The 20,858-nt window shown below is 48.7% G+C and overlaps 1 protein-coding gene across 1 annotated transcript; it reads left to right on the forward strand.

Annotated features, from left to right (window-relative positions):
• The first annotated feature begins 960 nt into the window (after nucleotides 1-960).
• SLC30A2 (solute carrier family 30 member 2) lies at nucleotides 961-12,484 on the forward strand. The gene is made up of 8 exons (XM_079987785.1): nucleotides 961-1,278; nucleotides 4,674-4,888; nucleotides 5,746-5,892; nucleotides 6,953-7,106; nucleotides 8,368-8,533; nucleotides 8,871-8,976; nucleotides 9,844-9,978; nucleotides 12,040-12,484. Exons 1-8 carry the CDS (start codon nucleotides 1,226-1,228, stop codon nucleotides 12,183-12,185), a joined length of 1,122 nt encoding a protein of 373 aa, XP_079843911.1. The 5' UTR covers nucleotides 961-1,225; the 3' UTR covers nucleotides 12,186-12,484.
• Nucleotides 12,485-20,858: the final 8,374 nt, after the last annotated feature.

The raw sequence follows: 20,858 nt of genomic DNA on the forward strand, positions 1-20,858 counted from the left end.
TCATTCTTTGGGAGAAGCTGTACTGTTCAGGTGATCTAAATGAGCTTTAAATGTATGTGGTGGGTGGGAACTAGACAGCTTTGGATAAATAAAGCATTAGCCAGAAGTGCAGTGAACAAGCTAAATCGCACAATGGCTAAAAACAGAACCTCCATTTTCCAAGACAGTATACCTTTGATTACCAGATCCTGAGAACAAACAGCAAAGACCAGCTAGCTGAGCTACCATACAACGGTGTCATCACTTGCCAGTTCTTGAAATGGACAATTGTAGTACCTGGGGGGCTGGAAGGCAGAGTGGGTCTGGCATCTCTTAAAATTATTTTCTTCTGGTGGATTGTTGGCAAAAGGCAGTCCTGGCTTGGTGGTGCATGACCATAAGGCACATCACAGGCACAACAATGCACAGAACTTGTGGCATCTCTCCAGTCAGAAGGAAGCTCCTGGACAAACAACTGGCCAATGAAAACTGAACATTGGGGAGGTTGGAGGAGAATTTCCAGCTGTTCTTTGAACAGCAAGGAAAAAGCAGTAAAAGACCAATGTGAGCTGCAACAAAATGTTGCAGCGTGGAATGCTCCTGTTTCACACCCATACCTCTTTCAAGTTCCATTCTATTCCATTATACTTTCATTTCAGTCCTCACTGGGCTATATTTTGGGCAGGATTTTAAAGAGCCAGTGGGCCAAGTCCCCTTTGTGGACCACAAGTCTTTGTAGCAACCAGCGCACCCTTCAGCCCTGCTCACTGAGCATCCATCGGGGACTGGATCTAGCAGGGCTCTCCTTATGTTGGATAAGATACAAACAAGTCGAAGTTCCAGTTTTGACCCAGGAGTTTTTGGGTTTGCGCCCCATCTCCTGAAAAAGAAAACAAACCCGGAACTCCCCCCCACCCTTTTGTGTGCAGCGGCCCTTGGGCAGGGAGGGGTCGGCGTCTTGCTCCCTCCGCGCCCGCCTGGTCAGCCGGCGCTTGCAAACTTTGCAGCCGGGCCGCCCCGGCCGCAGCGCCCTCCTTCTCCCCCTGCGGGGCTTTGCGCACGAGTCGGCGCCGTTTTCACACGGGCTGCTGCTCGCCCAGCCGAGATAAGAGGCAGCTGCCAGCGACGCCGGCCTTAGCGGGTGGGGAGGCGGCCGAGGAAGGGGGCGCAAGGCCGGAGAGGTCGAGGCTGAGCGGGGGCCTCCGCGGGGAAAGGAGCGTCCTCCGGTTTGCACCTGCCGGCGAGGATGGAGCCGGGCTCGGGAGAGAAGAGCCAGCTCCTCAACGGCGTGGAAGGCAGGTGAGTCGCGGCCAGCGGCCTCCGCGTTTCTTTCTCCCACTTTGCTTTCTGCTCCTGCAGTTCTCCGCCCCGAAGGCAATGCGGACGCTTCGCGCCAATATAGCTCCAGATCCATTTACTACCTGGCTGCTTCTCCAGCATTCTTTGCCACAGTGCAGTCCGATTTTAAGCATGTTTACTCCGCAATAGGAGCAAACTCCAAGGGGCCCAGGTACCTTCTGGCTCCCCCCAATAAAATATTTGATGCTTCCCAGGCACCCCAAGTTGATAGGTATTGTCATTCAAAATAGTGTACGCCTTGTGACTGATTATACGGGGCGCAGCTTGCCTTTCCCCCAATATTTTATTTAAGTTGGTACCTTTGTAGATGGGGTAAGTCCCAACAAGTTAAGGTTGATCTGATGATGACACTAAATAGGTGCAAGATTGGACTGTAGGTGTGCAAACCTGTGTTTGCTCAGGTGTGAATCGTGTTGCGTTCAGTGGGAGTTATGCCCTAGTGAGCGCCTTGCAACCTTATCTAGGTCGCTGGCTTTGGGAGAGGGGCTCATCACCGCCTGCCCACCTCCCCATCTTACCCAGCTTATTGGTTAGAGTTTGGGGGCTCCATCGAAGCCTTCAGATCCAAAATTGTGCATGCAGACCCTTCCAGCTACTCTCTCTTACAGTACTGGACTGGAACCCAAAGAAGTGTAATGAACTTACAAAAAAGAAAAAGAAAAATCCTGCCAATTCCTAAAACACGGGTGGAGAAGCTGTGGCCCTCCAGATGTTGTTGGACCCTCAATTCTGCCAGCCCCCACCAGCAGGAACATGGGCCAGGAATGACTTTTACTGATTGGTTTTGGCAATTTACATCCTGCTTAACAGTACTCCTCTCTAAGTAGTAGAAACAGCAAACTCAGTAAACACCATGGAGATAAAATCAGTTAAAAGCTAACTCTAAAATATAAAGCAGCTTAAAATGACTGCTGACATGGGCTCCGGAAGTTCAACAGGGAAGTGGGGGGGGGGGCGGCTATCTGATATCAGCTGGGAGGGGACTGTAAGCTTGCAACATCTGGAAAGCCTGTCTGTGGTCTAGAATCTGGTTCCCTGTCTGTGGTCTAGAATCAAATCAAGAAGTTAAACTTTTCCTGGCATGAAATTTCAAAGAAGCTTTATCTGTTGAATGTCGATATCTGTTGTGTATTTGTTAAAGGCAAGGCAGGCAGCTTTGCGTGAAAAAAGGATGGCAGCCTCGGGCTCAAGCCCTCCCAGGGTGCGTGTTCAAAGAGTAATTAGTCACTATTAAGTAACTTTGACATCCTTTTTCAACTGCAATAAGGGTATCTAAAAGCAGGGCAAAAGGGTTGTTTCTGTACACCCCCACTATACCAGGGAAAACCTATGAGCGGAGTGTGGGTTCTGTTCTTGCAGCTGAGATTGCGAACAGAGAGTGGGATCAGAGGGTAGGGATTGTTCCAGTTTAGTTAATGTAAAAATGGAATCTTGTCTAATCTAGCATAAAATGCTTTGCAGCAGGGGATGGCAGCATTTCAGGAAAAACGCAGGGCTGTTTTAGAGAGAGCCCTGGGCTGCGACATGTATTTGCTACACTTACACACCACCCTCCTGGAAGAAGCACTGAGCAGTGTGCTTACCTCCCCCCTGCCATATTATTCTTACAACAACCCTGTGAGGTAAGTTAGGGAGAGAGAATTATATGCCAAGGTCACCCAGCGTGGGCTAAACTCTGCGTTTGTTCTTGTTATATAAAGAGCATCTGCAAGGAAGCAACTTCCAGGCAAATGTGGCAAAAGCTTAAAACTTTTTCTCTGCCTGCCCTGTTCCAAGAAAACTTGCCTCTTGGAAGCGGCAGTTTGCATTTCTAGGGCACCATCAGAGGCTTCCCTTGAAATGTAAATTGCAACTTTAGAGAGAAAAAGGGTTTGGTTTTTTTGGCAGAGAAGGTTGCATGGAGAGAAAATAAGGTCCTCCCCACCCCAAACTCAGGGTCCCAAGATTGCTCAAGCTTTGCAAGGGGTGCTGTATATATTCTTAAAAACTTACAAGTTGCTATATACATTAAAAAGCTTGAACTTGGTTTGATATACAGAAGAAAACCCTTGCATGTTAAGTGCATTATTGCAGTAAAGATCACCCAGCTTCATGGCTGAGTGGGGATTTGAACTCTGGTCTCCCCTACCCTCCTTTGGCACTTGAATGCAGCCTGCTCTATGAAAGGTAAGAATCACATCCACCCATTGTTCTGCCTGTGTCCCTCTTGCCTGCCTTTGGCATGCAGCCCCCAGAGGTTCCCTGCCAGTGACTGCAAGAGGCATTGTCACATTGCAAGGGCACATTCCACCCAGGAAAAGAACACCAGGGAGGGGCAGAGCAGGGCTGGTGCTGCAGGACAAATGACCCGGGGAATGAATGGGGCTTGGCCAAGGAGGAATCAAGAGGGCTGGGTAGAAAACTGGGGAGGGGGAGGGGCTGCATTTGCCCCCTGGGCCTGAGGGTCCCCACCCTTGACTTGGGTGGTGCATATGTGCAGAGGCAACAGAAGCCAGATTGGGTAGTGCTGCCTAATGACTGGAGGGCATGTAAATCAAACTCTCTCTCTCTCTCTCTCTCTCTCTCACACACACACACACACACACACACACACACACACACACAAGCAAACACTCACGCAAAGGCACATGCCTATTTCCTGCTTGTTTTGCTAACACTGTGAGGATCTCTACTTGGCAATGCCACACAGGAGAACCTGAATGCCATACCATCAAACGAAATATTATTTTAAATAATAATAATAATAATAATAATAATAATAATAATATATGTGATCAAGATACTATTTCTTTCTTTCCAACCAAGGGATACATTTCTATCCCACCATGTTGCCCAGAGTGGTTGGGGCAACACAATAAAAGTAATAAATTATTATTATTATTATTATTATTATTATTATTATTGTTGTTGTTGGCTCAAGGTTATGTACCTAATCTTCCCACACCCCCATTTTATCCTAACAACAACCATGTGAGGTAGGTTAAGCTGAGAGACCAAGGGCCACCCAGTGAGCTTCCCAGCCATGTGAGGACCTAAATCTTGGGCTTCCTATGTTCTAGTCCTGCACACTAATAGCTCCAGTACAGTGACTTTGAATTAAATTCATAAGGAGCTGAAGTAAGGCCTCTGCTGTTTTTTGCTTTGCTTTTCCAGCTGACACTCAACATGGTGTGGCTAACTAACATACTTGGTCCTTACTGGACATTTTTTTGTGGTGGCGGGGGTATTCAGTTTATTGTTGTGCTTCTGCAAATTTAGAATTTGGGGGGACAGCAGCATCTCTGCCTGATACAACCTCTCTCTCTCTCTTTAAAAATCTTATGTTTATGACATAGGTCTTATTTAGGAGTTGTGGGTAAGAACTTCCCAAACCCAATGGTCGGCTACGTTCCAGACCTTTCCTCCTTCGAGCTGGGCCTGAACGGGAACCAGCACTGCCATTCCAGCTGGGCATCTAACAGCAGCTACGATGCTGAAAAAGAGAGAGCTCGGAAGAAGCTCTACGTCGCCTCAGCCATCTGCTTGGTCTTCATGGTGGGAGAAGTTGTGGGTAAGGCTCTTGACGCTTTTGGACATCACTGTTTGCTGTTTGGGTTGTGCATCATGACTGTGTACAAAATTATCATCATCATCCTATAGAATCATAGAATTGTAGAGTTGGGAGGGGCCTCAAGGGTCATCTAGTCCAACCCCCTGTGGTGCAGGAATCTTTTGCCTGATGTGGAACTCAAACCCACAGCCCTAAGATGAAGAGTCTCATGCTGTACTGACTGAGCTGTCCTAGTTCTTCCTATTATTTACCTGCCCTTCACCATAAGTTCCCTGGGCAGTTTGCAACACATTCCGGCCAGCCACACTGAAGGGGTGTGTAGCACAGCCTTGGGTGGAGGGGAGTTCCAAGGGATGCATAAAGAGGCCCAGAGGGCTGCATTTGGCCCACAGGCCTGAGTTTCCCCAACTTCTGTAATGCATGAATCATCTGTAATCAGTGTTGGAAATTTGCATTGTTCTAGGCACATTTGCAACAGGGAATTTCATTAGTGCGAGCAGCTTCGGAGTTCTGGGTGCAGTACTGCGCCTAATATTTCAGATTAAAACTGCAGAGTGGAAGGAAAGGAGGACCCTTTTCTGCCCCCCCCCCACTTCTAGCTACTCTCTGAAGACTGGAGAAGAGACCCTCTTAAAAATATTAGGGGGGTGGGCAGAGGAAGGACTAGACCACATGAAAAAGGAACATATTTTAGCTGCAGTTCATTCATTTTCAGCTTTGTATTCCTGTTATAAAAAAGCACGCCTAGAAATTCCGGTGTTGTGCCCTTAACCTAGGATTAAGGTGCCATTTAGCTCCTGGCTTTCATATCTCAGTTTCTAATACTGCCCTCTGCCTGTGGGGCTCTCTCTTCCCAGGGGGGTACCTTGCCCACAGCCTTGCCATCATGACTGACGCCGCCCACCTCTTGACGGACTTTGCCAGCATGATGATCAGTCTTTTCTCTCTCTGGATGTCCTCTCGGCCCCCTACCAAGACCATGAATTTTGGTTGGCATCGAGCAGGTAACAACATCCTGGCTACTAAGGAGTAAGTCCCAGTGAATACAGTTAAGCAGACTTCCAAGGAAACCCGCCTAAGGTTGTGCCTGCTGGCTATGTGACATTCACACTGTAGCAGATCAAATGCAAACTTCTGAGCAAAGACTATAGAGCTGTGTTGGTGGGGCGGGCATGCTGAATTTAAAAAACCAAACCAAACCAAACCAGTGAGCGGGCCTGAAAAGTTGTAACATGATTTGGGAATTCAAAAGATATGTTGGTTAAATTAATGTAACTTAGTTTTGCTTGGTAAGTAAAATGTGTATAAAATTTCATAGAAATAATTAAAAATGATTGCCAAGTACTTGCAGCTGTTGTTGGCCTCCATTTGTCTCGGGAGACAATGGAGGAGTGTGCCTTCGGGGTGAAGTCAAACCGTTGGAGAGTTGCATTGCCTGCTGTGGCTGTAGAGACTGATACAGGAGCGACATGTTTTGTTGCAGCTGGGGCAGATGAAGGCATCCAATTGTGCTGCTGAAGATGCAGCTATATTATTATTATTTAGCATTACCTGACATTTTTCAGAAGGTAAAATTAAAAGTATTTGGTTTTCTGAAAGCAGAGGGAACAATGGATCTCATTTTAAGCCCAGAAAATAACTGTGTGCATCAGTGATGCAGGGAGGGCTGAATTGGGGACGGTAAGATTTGTGGGCCCGATTCACATGGAACTCCTGCACACGGGACAATTTACACACAGGTCCCAATTTCTCCTGTTCCCCCTCCAATAAGGGGCTTAATGTCTTTATTGTTTCAAACAGTTCTCAGGACATAATTTTTACTGTTGAGGCTGCCTGCACAAATAGAGCAGCACTGAATTGGGCCTCTTGTTGCCTTGTGAATTGGTCTGTCTGTTGCAAGAGAATGTACTGGAGCAGTCTAATTGGGCAGCTTTATTTGGTGGACATACTCCCAAGTGTATGCAGCTAGGACCAAACTCTCAGAAATTACCTGCTTGGGGAGTTGTTGCTCTTCACCTGCCATTGACACCTAACCTAACCAAACCTTCCTGGCTTTCTCTGCAGAGATCTTGGGAGCCCTGCTGTCTGTGCTGTCTATCTGGGTGGTGACTGGTGTCCTGGTTTATTTAGCAGCGCAACGGCTGATCTCGGGCGAGTACGAGATAGAAGGGAATGCCATGCTCATCACCTCTGGCTGTGCCGTGGCAGTAAACATCATGTATGTAAGCATGCTCAGAATGCACTTGAATGGGCACCTAAGGAAGTTGCATAAACTCGAGATTCTCCTCAGATGGGGGTTGACCCTGGCAATGGATTGCGGGTTGCATAGATCAGTGGTACCATGCTTTGTAGGCCAAAACACGTCTTGTGTTCATTGTGGGGAATCTCCAGCCTTTTGGTCCTGCCCACTGACATCAGGTAAAGGCGTGGCTGCCTTCACTTTGAAGTCGCTTTGCAAGCAGTTTCTGTTGAAGCCTCCTGGAAACTGACTTAAAAAGCGATATTGTCACTTGAAGTGATAATGAAGTCAGGTGGTTAGCCTGCAGGCATGTGTGGAGATAGAGATCTGTGCAAAAAGGATCAGGAAGCTGGTGCTAGAAAAGACCTTAGCCAGAGGCCCTGGTGAGACACTCCCAATTAAGGGTCTACATTACTGGGCTGGGCAGACCATCTGAGCTGGTGTGAAACAGCTTCCTGGGTTTTTGCTTCTGGATGACAGGGGCTGAATGAACAAAAGCCTCTGGTCAAAGGAAGAGCCCAACTCTCTTGCCCCTGCTTCTGAGTGTTTTTACTTTTGATGTTCTTCATTTAGTGCAGGCGTAGGCAACCTAAGGCCCAGGGGCCGGATGTGGCCCAATCACCTCAATCCGGCCCGTGGACAGTCCAGGAATCAGCATGTTTTTACATGAGTAGAATGTGTGCTTTTATTTAAAATGCATCTCTGGGTCATTTGTGGGGCATAGGAATTTGTTCAATTTTCCCCCCAAAATATAGCCCAGCCCACGGCTGAAAAAGGTTGCTGACCCCTGATTTAGTGCAATTATCAGATTTCTGTCCTGCCCTTCTTTCTGAAGGTTCCCAGGGTGGCAAACAACAAGTAATAAAACTTAGGTACAGAATGCAAGAGTTGAGAAGCCAGTGTGGGATTTAGTTATTTAACTATAGCATTATTTCTCTGCCCGTCAGCTGGGGAAAAGGTCCCAGAACTGCTTATGGAAGAATAAAGATAGTTTCTGCCCCTCCGCAGTCGGAAAGAAATGACAGAGGAGGAAAAAGCAATGGGGAGGGAAGAGGAATACCAATTCTTAAAAGTAACAAGTGACAGCCAGCTGAGGCTGGAAGAGAGTTCAGGAAAGATCAGAGAGCAGAGCCAGTGGTATGGCCCTGCTTCCCATCTTTGCCTCTGCTGCAGCCTGATGCTCTCCTTTTGGCAAAGTCTTCTCTCCTTGCCCACTTTTCCTTTTAATTTCTCCCTGCAGAATGGGCATTGTTCTCCACCAGTCAGGGCATGGGCACAGTCATGGCAATGGGCACAGTCACGGCAGTGGCCCCAACACCAGTGTCCGGGCTGCTTTCATCCACGTGGTTGGGGATTTCCTACAAAGCATTGGAGTCTTGGTGGCAGCCTACATCATCTACTTCAAGGTAAAGCGGTCTGGAATAATTGATAATTGCAAAGAATATTTATTCCATGATGGAGCAGCTCTGCCGACTCTCTTAGGAGACAACTGCTGCTGTTACCATGTTGGCTCTGTAAAGAACAAGCTTGTTTGGGGCCAGTAATAAGTTAGGTGCGGAGCAGAGCAGGGACTCTGCAGTCAAGTGGCAGAGCATCTTGGGTTCGGTCCTCAGCATCATCCCTCCCTTAAACCCTGGAGAGCTACTGCTGGTCATTGTAGTGGGTACTGATCTAGATAGACCATTGAACAGACGCTGTATAAGGCAGAGAGGCTCACAGTTTTCTTTCTCCTTCGCCCTCCAGCCAGAGTACAAATACGTGGATCCCATCTGCACCTTCCTGTTTTCCATCCTGGTCCTTGGAACGACCCTAAGCATCCTCCGAGATGTTGTCCTTGTGTTGATGGAAGGCAAGTCTCCCCTTTTGAAGTGGGCGAAAGAGATTGGAGCATCTGGTTGGACTATGCCATGAATTTTCTATGTATGGGGGAGGCTGCTTGGTGTGGGGGGACATTGTAAGTCAAAGCAGACATTGCAGCACTTAAAATGCAGGTAGTTGCTTTACTTTTCCTTTGTTTGACTTCTGTTGCATTCTAAGGGTTTGGGTTGGGTAGTAATGTGTTAGTTATTTTGCCCCGTGTCTCCTTGTCCCCATAGCAGCTGGAGGGGTGCACTGTTTGAGTCCAGAAAATGGGGTGGGTGGGGAGGAAGCACCACTCCTCTGAGTCTCTGGAGCAGGCATAGGCAAACTTGGCCCTCCAGATGTTTTGGGACTACAGCTCCCATCATCCCTGACCACTGGTCCTGTTAGCTAGGGATGATGGGAGTTGTAGTCCCAAAACATCTGGAGGGCCGAGTTTGCCTATGCTTGTTCTGCAGGGTCCCTTCCTCTCCAGCTGCTGAAATGGAAGAGTGGGGAGCCTCAGGCCTGGGGGCCAAATGAGGTCCTCCAGTCCTCTCTCCATGGCTCTCAGGGCTGGGAAAAAGACCTCCAAGGAAACACGAAGTCATCTTCCATGGTATAATCCAGGCTTCCCCAAACTCGGCCCTCCAGATGTTTTGGGACTACAGTTCCCATCACCCCGACCACTGGTCCTGTTAGCTAGGGATGATGGGAGTTGTAGTCCCAAAACGTCTGGAGGGCCGAGTTTGACTATGCCTGGTATAATCCAATCAAACACATAGTTTTAGCTTTATGCAAGACAAAGAAGCAGTTGTGTCATCTTGTTGTCTTCTTCTTACCAGCATCTCCTTCTCCACCTTTTTCTTCTCTGCAGCCACCCCAAAGGGTGTGGAGTTCAATGATGTGAAAAGTATCTTGCTGTCCATAAATGGAGTGAAAGCCCTGCACAGCCTTCATATTTGGGCCCTGACGGTGTCTCAGCCTGTGTTGTCTGTCCACATTGCCATCAGTAAGTTGCACTCCTGAGCAAGGAGTATCTGCAGGATTTTTTCTAGGGGGTTGGGGAGAGAAAATATAATAAACCAGGCTTCCAGTTGTGGTCCAAAATACCTGAAAGGCACCCAGGTTGGTGAAGGCTGTTCTAAATAAACAAGTATAACTGAAAGGTGGGAGCACAGAAACAAATGAGGGGTCTCGTGCCTGTACACGCTGCCTTGCATCTCAGGTTCTACGAATGCTAGAAACTTACTTTGTTTTGGATTTTTTTATAAAAATAAGAAATATGGGCATCTTGTGGTACATCTGGCAGGGGAGACAGTCCCTCTTCTTCCTTCTCTGCCCACATGGCTATGCATGCCTCGATGAGTTGCAGGTTTAGGGGTTACAAGGTGCAGTCGCTGTAGCTGAGGTGGATGTTGGATTTTGCAACTAGGGAAGAAAAGCATGTGGACATAGACAGTGCTAGCACCCAGAAAAGCCAGGCTTTGACTGGGATGGTCTGCCAACCTCAACCCTTGATCCTACCTCCTCCTACCCAGTGGGTGGATGGCTTAGGCAGCATGCTGAATGAGGATCTTCAACTGCCCCACATCCCCAATCCTGTGCTTTACACTTTGTATTTGTATTTGTTTTTTGTTTATTATTATTATTATTATTATTATTATTATTATTATTATTTATTAGCCACCTGACTGGGTTGCCCCAGCCACTCTGGGTTGGCTCCCAACAAAAAATAAAAACACAATATTTTTTTTTGTTTTTAAATATTTCTAAAACCTTTAAAAATATCTCTTAAGCCGTATACAAAAATAACACTGAACAAAGTAAGACTATCACAAAATCAGTGAATGAAACTCAGGAACTGGTTAAAGACAGTCATTCAGAAATAATATGGTCCAATCCAGCAGGTCACAGAAAGCACAGGCAAAAACAAAAAGGAAAAAACATCTTCACATGACATCTGAAGCAACTACCGTATTTTTTGCCCTATAGGACGCACTTTTTCCCCTCCAAAAATGAAGGGGAAATGTGTGTGCGTCCTATGGGGTGAATGCAGGCTTTCGCTGAAGCCTGGAGAGCAAGAGGGGTCGGTGCGCACCGACCCCTCTCGCTCTCCAGGCTTCAGGAAGCTCTCCGCAAGCCTTGGGAGCCCACGGGAGTTCCCATCAGGAGTTCCCGACGGGCTCCCTAGGCTTGTGGATAGCAGCCTGCATCTCGAAGCCTGGGGCGCGCTGCACAGCGTGCCCCGGGCTTCGGTTCCCCGACCTGGTTTGGAGGCTGGCGCGCTTCTCCCTGCCACCAGCCCCACAAGCTCGGGGTACAGCGGGGAGGCGGAACGCCACCATCCCGCTGTCCCCTGACCTGGTTTGGGCTTCAGGCAGATGTCCGCAAGGCATGGGAGCCCAGCGGGAAGTCGCGCCAGTCTCCCAAGGCTTGCGGAGAGCTGCCTGTTCTGGGGGCTGAGGTCGGGGGAAGCTTGGGCTTCCCCCGCCCCAGCCCCGTGCCTGGGGGGGAAATATTTTTTTTCTTTATTCCCCCCCCCCCAAAAAAAAAACTAGGTGTGCCCTATGGGGCAAAATATACGGTAATGGATGTTGTTTCATATATACCAGAGGGTGCTTGTGGTGTGGTGGTGCGGATGGGGGAAGAGAGGCTCTGAAATTGCTTGGATCCTGACCAGTTTGTGGGCCTTGTCCTTAGTTATGTTTTTGTTGCCATTGAGTTGATTACACAGTCACCTTCATGAACAGTCCGTTTTGATCCTTTCTGGGGAGGAAGGTGCCCTAATAGCCAGCTGTAAACCTGCTTTCCAACAGGGAAAACTAAAGAGGTCTGTAAGGGTGCTCTTGCAGATATTTTGGGCCCAAGTAGGGCCACAAACATGTGCTGTGAGAAGGGCTCCCAGATACACCACTTAGCATGGAGGAAATCAATCCATTTACGCTGCCTTCCTCAGATGTTTTGAACTACAACTCTCAGTACACCATCTCCCCTCACCCCCCGGACTTTGTGTCAAATTAACGGTGCCTATCTTCCTTTTGCTCTGCTCACTGCTTGCCTCCCTTTCCAGACAAAGACGCAGATGCTCAGGCTGTCTTGAAGGAAGCAAGTTCCCGCCTGCAGGGAGCCTTCAACTTCCACACGACGACAATCCAGATCGAGAACTACTCCGAGGACATGAAGGACTGCCGGGAGTGCCAGAGTCCCTCTGACTGACTGTTTAGAAAATAAGAGAATCTGAGGAGAGTTGTAGAGCAGCCTGCAGATGGATATGCTGCCTTGTCAAAACTGCTACCTCAGAATTTGTTCCAGTGTGACCGTTACTCAGGGCCAAGTAACTCATGCAGAGTCACCTAAGTGCTGATGCTTAGTTTGTTGGGAGCAACTGAAAGTACTGCGCGCGCTCTCTCGTTCTCTCGGATCTGTCTCTCTCTGCTTCTCCCTCTTTCTGTTTTTCTCTCTCTCTCCTATAGTTTTATAAGTACCTGAAAATAAAACTGGGATCTTTCTGTTTATTGATTTGGCTGTAATAACTCCTCAATGCAAGGAGTTTCCTCTTCCTCAGTGGAGTTAGGATCTTTCTCCTTGTATCTAGAGTAGAGATGGGAGAGGAAGTCAATTCAGTTTGCATTTAAAGGCAAACTTACGTAATTTGCACTTTTTGAAGCGATACATGGACCAAAACACCACCTATTGTTAGTAATTTGCACTTCTTGGCTGCAGAACTGCACTGCAAAATACCAAGTAATATGCTCAAAAATGTACCTGTTAGGGGAAAGTGTGTTAGTTAGCTAGCTAGTTAGTTACAGTAGTACCTTGGGTTACAAACTCTTGCTAACCCGGAAGTAGTACCTCGGGTTGAGAACTTTGCCCCCAGATGAGAATGTAAATCGCGTGGCGGCAACAGGAGGCCCCATTAGTGAAAGCGTGCCTCAGGTTAAGAACAGTTTCAGGTTAAGAATGGACCTCTGGAACGAATTACCATAAGTTCATAACCTGAGGTACCATTATATTTTTGTGCGTATAATGGGGTTGCCATTATATGCACAAAAATATAAGTGTTTTGAGCTTATTATTATTATTATTATCATCAACAACACAAAAACAGCCCCGTTGCCATACGTCTGGGTTTTCCTAGGCATTTTGCCATTTTCCAGAAATCCTGCCTGGACACTATTTACAACGACCAATTCTCAGACATGTTTGGGGAAACCTGGATGTATGGTAGCCCTAGCATACAGCATACAAAAATACATTATTTCAGGAGAAATTGCTTTGCAGAGATGTGTATGTTTGTCAAAACAGCATCCCAGAAGGCTGTTTTGGAGAGAGGCTCTCTAAAAGTGGTGATAAATTTTCACGAAGAGCTTTTTTTTAAAAGGAAGGATGCAAACTGATGAGGAGAGGTAGAGAACTGAAGATTGGGAAACCAAGAAGATGCTGATAGTTCTGTCCATCCCTTATCTAGAGTTCAGTGCCAACTCCAGGATTGAGGAGAGCCCTAGCCATAGAATTGCCTCACCATTTAAATTTCCCACAATGCCCTGAGATGTCCAACGTAGCATCACTGAGAATTTACAGAACTGGCTTCACCGCAAGCTTTTAATAACTGGTTGAAGCCAAGTTACGCATATAACAGGACTTCACCGTCCTCCTCTATCCCTCTGGGAGAAGATTTTGAGGGATGCCACTGGGTGGCAGTGGAAGGTGCAGCCTGGCTGTGCAAGGCCACCGCTGTTGGGATACAAAGCAATGCTTTCATTGTTATGTACCGTTATGCTGCTCTGAGGTCATGGGAAAAGGACGAGGAAGCTGTTATTAATTGTATTAAGAGTGATCTGTTAAAATGGGGGGCGGGCTCTGCTCTTATGCCTTTGACAGCAGTCCAAAGCAGAACTTAAAGCAAGTCATGCTCTGAATGGCTTGGAGTTAAGGCCTCACCTGCTTAATTTCCAGTGTGGCGGGAAAAGCCTCACCTTAATTTCTGAGAATCCAGCCGCCACTAACATCACAGGAGCCCAGTCAGTGGTGGTGAGAAGGCTTGGCCACACTGAGGGGGAGGGTTTTTTTTGGGGGGGGGTTCTGGAACTGTAGTGCCCTGGCAGAACCTGCTGACACTGCCCACAGAAACCATTCTGAGGAAGTGTGGGAAATTAAAATGGCCTTACAGTCAGCCACAGCCGATAGCAGCTCTAGTACTGCTTTGAGCACCAGGTAAGCCTGTGGAATGGGTGGCCATCAGAGGACACTTGGTCAGGGGCTCTCCACAAACGGCAGCCGGCCTGGGTTTAGGAAGTGAGCAGGCTGCAAGCATCACAGACCAGATGTGGCCTTGCAAAAAAACCATACAGTGGTACCTCAGGTTACAGACGCTTCAGGTTACAGACTCCGCTAACCCAGAAATAGTACCTCGGGTTAAGAACTTTGCTTCGGGATGAGAACAGAAATCGCGCAGCGGCAGTGGGAGACCCCATTAGCTAAAGTGGTGCTTCAGGTAAGAACGGACCTCCAGAACGAATTAAGTTCTTAACCCGAGAATGCCACTGTAAATGCCTAGTGCTCACTGAGCCTGACTTAAGTCACTGACCAACCACTAGAGGGCAGCAAGGGCTTACCTTAAGCTGTGGTGTTGCTCACAAATACTCTAAATATTCCCTCTAGGCCTTTAAGTAACAGGTTTGGGCTTTCTGTTGGGCAAGGACCCGCTTAATTAAATTTCTGTTAGCAGCCAGTTTCTCACCTGGTTAAAAAAAAAAGCCACTGCAAGTAGAAAGAGTAAACCTCTTAAGTCCTGGGTTCGATTTCTGGCATCTCCAGGCACGGTTGGGAGATCTCTGCCTGAAAGCTCTGGAGATCTGCTGCCGTTCAGTGTAGACAATATTGAGCTAAATCAACCAATGCTCTGGCTTGGTATAGACAGCTCCCTAGAGAGCAGGGAAGTATATTACTTCCCTGACCTCAATACGTGGTAATTTGGTCCTTGCTGGCCTTTTAAGAGCCTTCCTGCTTGTTTGGCTTAGGGGAGGGGGGCCTTGGACTTATGCCCTCAAGTCCAGCCCCCGAGGGCAGGCGCTGCTGGATGAATCTGTGTCATGAGACTTGCACATTTTGCGCCGTGATCCCTCCAGCGTGGCCGCATGCCTGGTGTGCTTTGTGCAAAAGGTGGAGGAGTGCAGAGCCTTCCCCCGTGCTGCGATGACCCCAAAGAGCTCAGCAAGTCACAGCTGCTTAAGGCAGCGTCACATGAAATGCTTTTTCTTTTTGCCCTCAAAGCCTCCTGTTAGAACAGCTCTTGCTGCCATGGGGCTTTGCAAGTGCCAACTGCGTTGCTGTTTCTGTGTTGGGCGAGTTCCAGGTAGTAAGGCTTGAGGATGTGGATAGGGTGCTTGAGTTGATCTGAGCGACCGTGTGCATTCTGGACCCTTGCCCCCTCTTGGCTGATAAAAACTAGCAGAGAGGGGCAGCTGGCTGGGCCAGGAAGGCGATCAATGACTCCTTGCAAGAGGAGGTGGTCCCTGCCTGCTTGAAGGAGGCCGTAGTAAGCCCACTCCTCAAGAAAGCCACTCTGGATTTGGAAAATCTAAGTAACTGCCACCCAGTTGCCAATCTTTCCTCTTTGGGCAAGGTTCTTGAGCAGGGGGTTGTGGACCAGAGCCAAGCACTCTAGGAGGAAACTGATGATAAATCCTCATATTAGTTTAAGGCAGTGGCATTTAATCAATTTATCCTGGAACTTCGTGGCTCAGATTGATGGATGGATTGGTTACTATTTATAGCCCACCCACCTTATCATCTTGTGTCAGGGCTGATGACATATTAAGTGAACTGCCTGCCTGCTTTGTGCAAAACCCACTTTCCCCTTCTTATTTTACAAGATTACATGTGAAATTACCAAAAAATAATAATCATCATACTGCACAATGCAGGTAACCACACATGCTTTATTCCTCATCTTAATGTTGTTTAGTCGTTTAGTCATGTCCGACTCTTCGTGACCCCATGGACGAGAGCACGCCAGGCACTCCTGTCTTCCACTGCCTCCCGCAGTTTGGTCAGACTCATGTTTGTAGCTTCGAGAACACTGTTCAATCATCTCGTCCTCTGTCGTCCCCTTCTCCTTGTGCCCTCCATCTTTCCCAACATCAGGGTCTTTTCCAGGGAGTCTTCTCTTCTCATGAGGTGGCCAAAGTATTGGAGCTTCAGCTTCACGATCTGTCCTTCCAATGAGCACTCAGGGCTGATTTCCTTAAGAATGGATGTGTTTGATCTTCTTGCAGTCCATGGGACTCTCAAGAGTCTCCTCCATCACCACCTCATCTTAATAGTCTCACTATATATTACTGTGGGTTTCACCAGTGTTAGTCCTACTCAAGAGTAGTCCCATTGAGTTTATGGTTCATTACTTTCAGTTGGTCTACTCTTGAGTCACACTTCTTTGGCTGCAACACTTTGATTACAAAAACATTCTCTCCCAGCCACTTACCGTTTATAATTAATGTTTATGAAAGAATAAGCCTTATTATGATTTACAGTGCAACGTTTTGTTCTCTTTATTGCCAAAATCTAACAAGTGTCAAATACTTAATCACTAGATCCCAGCTCTTCAAAGTTTGTATTTTTGTGGGTTTCACAGAAGTGGTGCCAGTTTATCCGTTTCTCTTTGTTTGCATCATTTCCTCAACAGATGGGGCTGACCTAGAGAGCATATAAAACTGATATATGCTTATCTCTGGATACTGAACCTCTTCTCCCATCCATCTGTCCGTCCTTGAGAGTATTCATTAACCAGCTTTCTATTTTGAAAAGGCCTGAAGTAGGGAACAGTTTAATCATCAACAGCACCGGCCCCAGCATTAGGCAAAATGAGCCAGCTGCAGGCAGCAGAGGAGAGGCAATGGAGAATGCAACTGGTTGTGCCACACAGTCTGCCCTGCCCTCCTGAGCATGGCCTATTCTCCTAAACCAGGGAAACTTTGCCCATGTTTAAATAAGATTCAGCTGCCAATCTGGTCAGCTTTTGCACATAGGATGTGTGGGTATGCCTCCTTGCCCTTCGCTTCATGCAGCAAAATGGCTTACCACGTTTTTTTAGATAGTGCCTCAACCATCCCACTTCTTAAGAAGAGTGCATGTTCAGGATCATCTTCCTGTAAACATGGGACGGGAAACTTGCATTCTTCCAACTATCCTCGGGCTCCCACCAGCCCAAGCCAGCATGGCTCACGGTTGGGGCTGATGAGAGCCACAGTCCAACAACATCTGGAGGGCCACAAATTTTCCATCCCAGCATCAAAGCACAGCACTCTTGCTTAAGAACATACTGTAGCTTGGCATGCAAAAAAAGTCCCCTGTTAAATTCCCTGTTATGTAACTGTGACTTCATTCACAGTGACATAAATATTCCCATCAGGGTGATTGATTCTAGAAAATTCTACATATAGCTATTCTGGCTGGGATCACGTGAGCTGTGGTCCAAAACATCTGGAATGCACCAGCTGGGCAAGAGACACTAAACATACCAGCCTATCCCAGGCAGCGATCAAATTCCACAATCATCCCACCGTTGAATATGCTTGAGAAGTCTTGTATTCATAGAGTAATATGTCCGACAAAGATCATGGAGTTTCAATTACCAGAAGGCCTGCCATTAATTTTATTTCACTTAGCAATTTGTTATGTAACTGTTGCATTATTCACAGCGGCATAAATATTCCTATCAGCATTAGGTGGTAGATTTTAGAAGATTCTGCATGTGGCACTGTAGAAGATTCTTTGCACAGAGCTCAGCCTGGGCTGGCTGGGCAGTCCAAGCCATTTTTCTGCCTAGGGCCTGAGGAACCCAGGTTCGAACCCCCCCCCCCCCGCCCCCACTCAGCCATGAAGTTCACTGGATGTGACCTTGGGCCAGCCACTGCACCTCAGCCTTTCCTACCTCACAGGGTTGTTGTGGGGATTAAATGGGGAGCAGGGGAGGACCATGTACGCCATCCTGAGCTCCTTGAGGGTGGATGGATGGATAGATAGATAGATGGTGTCCCTTCCACATACAGAGGCTGACTGGACTTCTGGGCAGTTAAATATCTTACTTCAACATGGATAACAGGTCAGCACCCTCCACTGCATTCTGTAAAGCAGGCATATCTGACGTCTGTTCCGGGGGCACAATCCAGCCCAGTGGTCAGTTTAATCCAGCCCCTGGGGCAGTTTCCTGGAATATAATCCTAAAAAAACCCCACACCTTAACAACTTCAATCCTAAAAAAAGGTCAACAACTTAGATTAGCCCTTTGGTCGCCCCCATGGCCCTTCACTTTATCAAATCTGGCCCTCTTTGAAAAAAGTTTGGACACCACTGCTGTAAAAATCGACCATAACATCCTTCTGGACCGTCTTGAGGGGCTGGGAGCTGGGGACACTGTCCTATAGTGGTTCCGCTCCTTCCTCCTGGGCTGTGTTCAGAAAGTGGTGGTGGGGGATGAGTGTTCAGACCCCTGGGCTCTCACTTGTGGGGTGCCTCAGGGTTCTGTCCTCTCCCCCATGCTTTTCAACATTTACATGCAGCCACTGGGAGAGATCATCAGGAGGTTTGGGCTGGGTGTTCATCAGTATGCGGATGATACCCAGCTCTACCTCTCTTTTAAATCAGAACCAGTGAGGGCGGTGAAGGTCCTGTGTGAGTGTCTGGAGGCGGTTGGAGGTTGGATGGCGGCTAACAGATTGAGGTTGAATCCTGACAAGACAGAAGTACTGTTTTTGGGGGACAGGAGGCGGGCAGGTGTGGAGGATTCCCTGGTCCTGAATGGGGTAACTGTGCCCCTGAAGGACCAGGTGCGCAGCCTGGGAGTCATTTTGGACTCACAGCTGTCCATGGAGGCACAGGTTAAATCCGTGTCCAGGGCAGCTGTGTACCAGCTCCATCTGGTGCGCAGGCTGAGACCCTATCTGCCTGCGGACTGCCTTGCCAGAGTGGTGCATGCTCTGGTTATCTCCCGCTTGGACTACTGCAATGCACTCTACGTGGGGCTACCTTTGAAGGTGACTCGGAAACTACAACTAATCCAGAATGCGGCAGCTAGACTGGTGACTGGGAGCGGTCGCCGAGACCATATAACACCGGTCCTGAAAGACCTACATTGGCTCCCAGTATGTTTCCGAGCACAATTCAAAGTGTTGGTGCTGACCTTTAAAGCCCTAAACGGCCTCGGTCCAGTATACCTGAAGGAGCGTCTCCACCCCCATCATTCTGCCCGGACGCTGAGGTCCAGCGCCGAGGGCCTTCTGGCGGTTCCCTCATTGCGAGAAGCAAAGCTACAGGGAACCAGGCAGAGGGCCTTCTCGGTAGTGGCCCCCGCCCTGTGGAACGCCCTTCCAGCAGATGTCAAAGCGATAAACAACTACCTGACATTCAGAAGACATCTTAAGGCAGCCCTGTTCAGGGAAGTTTTTAACGTGTGATATTTTACTGTATTTTTGGTTTTTATGGAAGCCGCCCAGAGTGGCTGGGGAGGCCCAGCCAGATGGGAGGGGTATAAATAATAAATTATTATTATTATTATTATTATTATTATTATTATTATTATTAAAGTAACAGCGCCATCAAGTCCTGTCTTTGAAGGGCTGTCCATTCATGTCCAGTTTAAAGACAAAGAACCAGAAAAGGGAAAACTCTGAGCCCCTGGGGAAGCGCACAGTGGCACACAGGTCACATGGCCATAGTCTTTTCCACTATGATGAGATATATTGCATTTCTTGTTTAAATCGTTTTTTGTGTGTGTGTTTTTCTAAATCTGCACACATAGTCACCGCTTTGCCGGTGAGTCTTGGGGAGGACCGCTCCCCCTGCAAGCCCATTCTCCACCTTGGGCCTGGGGGCGGGCCCCAGACTCCACCTCAGCATATAAGGCTCCACGGAGGCCTCGGAACATTGCTGCTGCCGCTTTGCCGTGCGTTTGTGGGGAGGGCTCTTCCCCCTGCTAGCCCATTCTCCATCTTGGGCTTGGGGACGGGCCCATACTCCACCTCAGCGTGAAGGACTCCAAGGAGGCCCGGGACACTGCTGCTGCCGCTTTGCCGGTGAGTCTTGGGGAGGACCGCTCCCCCTGCAAGCCCATTCTCCACCTTGGCCCTGGGGGCGGGCCCCAGACTCCACCTCAGCATATAAGGCTCCACGGAGGCCTCGGAACATCGCTGCTGCCACTCTGCCGTGCGTTTGTGGGGAGGGCTCTTCCCCCTGCTAGCCCATTCTCCATCTTGGGCTTGGGGACGGGCCCATACTCCACCTCAGCGTGAAGGACTCCAAGGAGGCCCGGGACACTGCTGCTGCCGCTTTGCCGGTGAGTCTTGGGGAGGACCGCTCCCCCTGCAAGCCCATTCTCCACCTTGGCCCTGGGGGCGGGCCCCAGACTCCACCTCAGCATATAAGGCTCCACGGAGGCCTCGGAACATCGCTGCTGCCACTCTGCCGTGCGTTTGTGGGGAGGGCTCTTCCCCCTGCTAGCCCATTCTCCATCTTGGGCTTGGGGACGGGCCCATACTCCACCTCAGCGTGAAGGACTCCAAGGAGGCCCGGGACACTGCTGCTGCCGCTTTGCCGGTGAGTCTTGGGGAGGACCGCTCCCCCTGCAAGCCCATTCTCCACCTTGGCCCTGGGGGCGGGCCCCAGACTCCACCTCAGCATATAAGGCTCCACGGAGGCCTCGGAACATCGCTGCTGCCACTCTGCCGTGCGTTTGTGGGGAGGGCTCTTCCCCCTGCTAGCCCATTCTCCATCTTGGGCTTGGGGACGGGCCCATACTCCACCTCAGCGTGAAGGACTCCAAGGAGGCCCGGGACACTGCTGCTGCCGCTTTGCCGGTGAGTCTTGGGGAGGACCGCTCCCCCTGCAAGCCCA

Source organism: Podarcis cretensis, assembly GCF_951804945.1.
Source record: "Podarcis cretensis genome assembly, chromosome: 8".
NCBI classification, from domain to species: domain Eukaryota; kingdom Metazoa; phylum Chordata; class Lepidosauria; order Squamata; family Lacertidae; genus Podarcis; species Podarcis cretensis.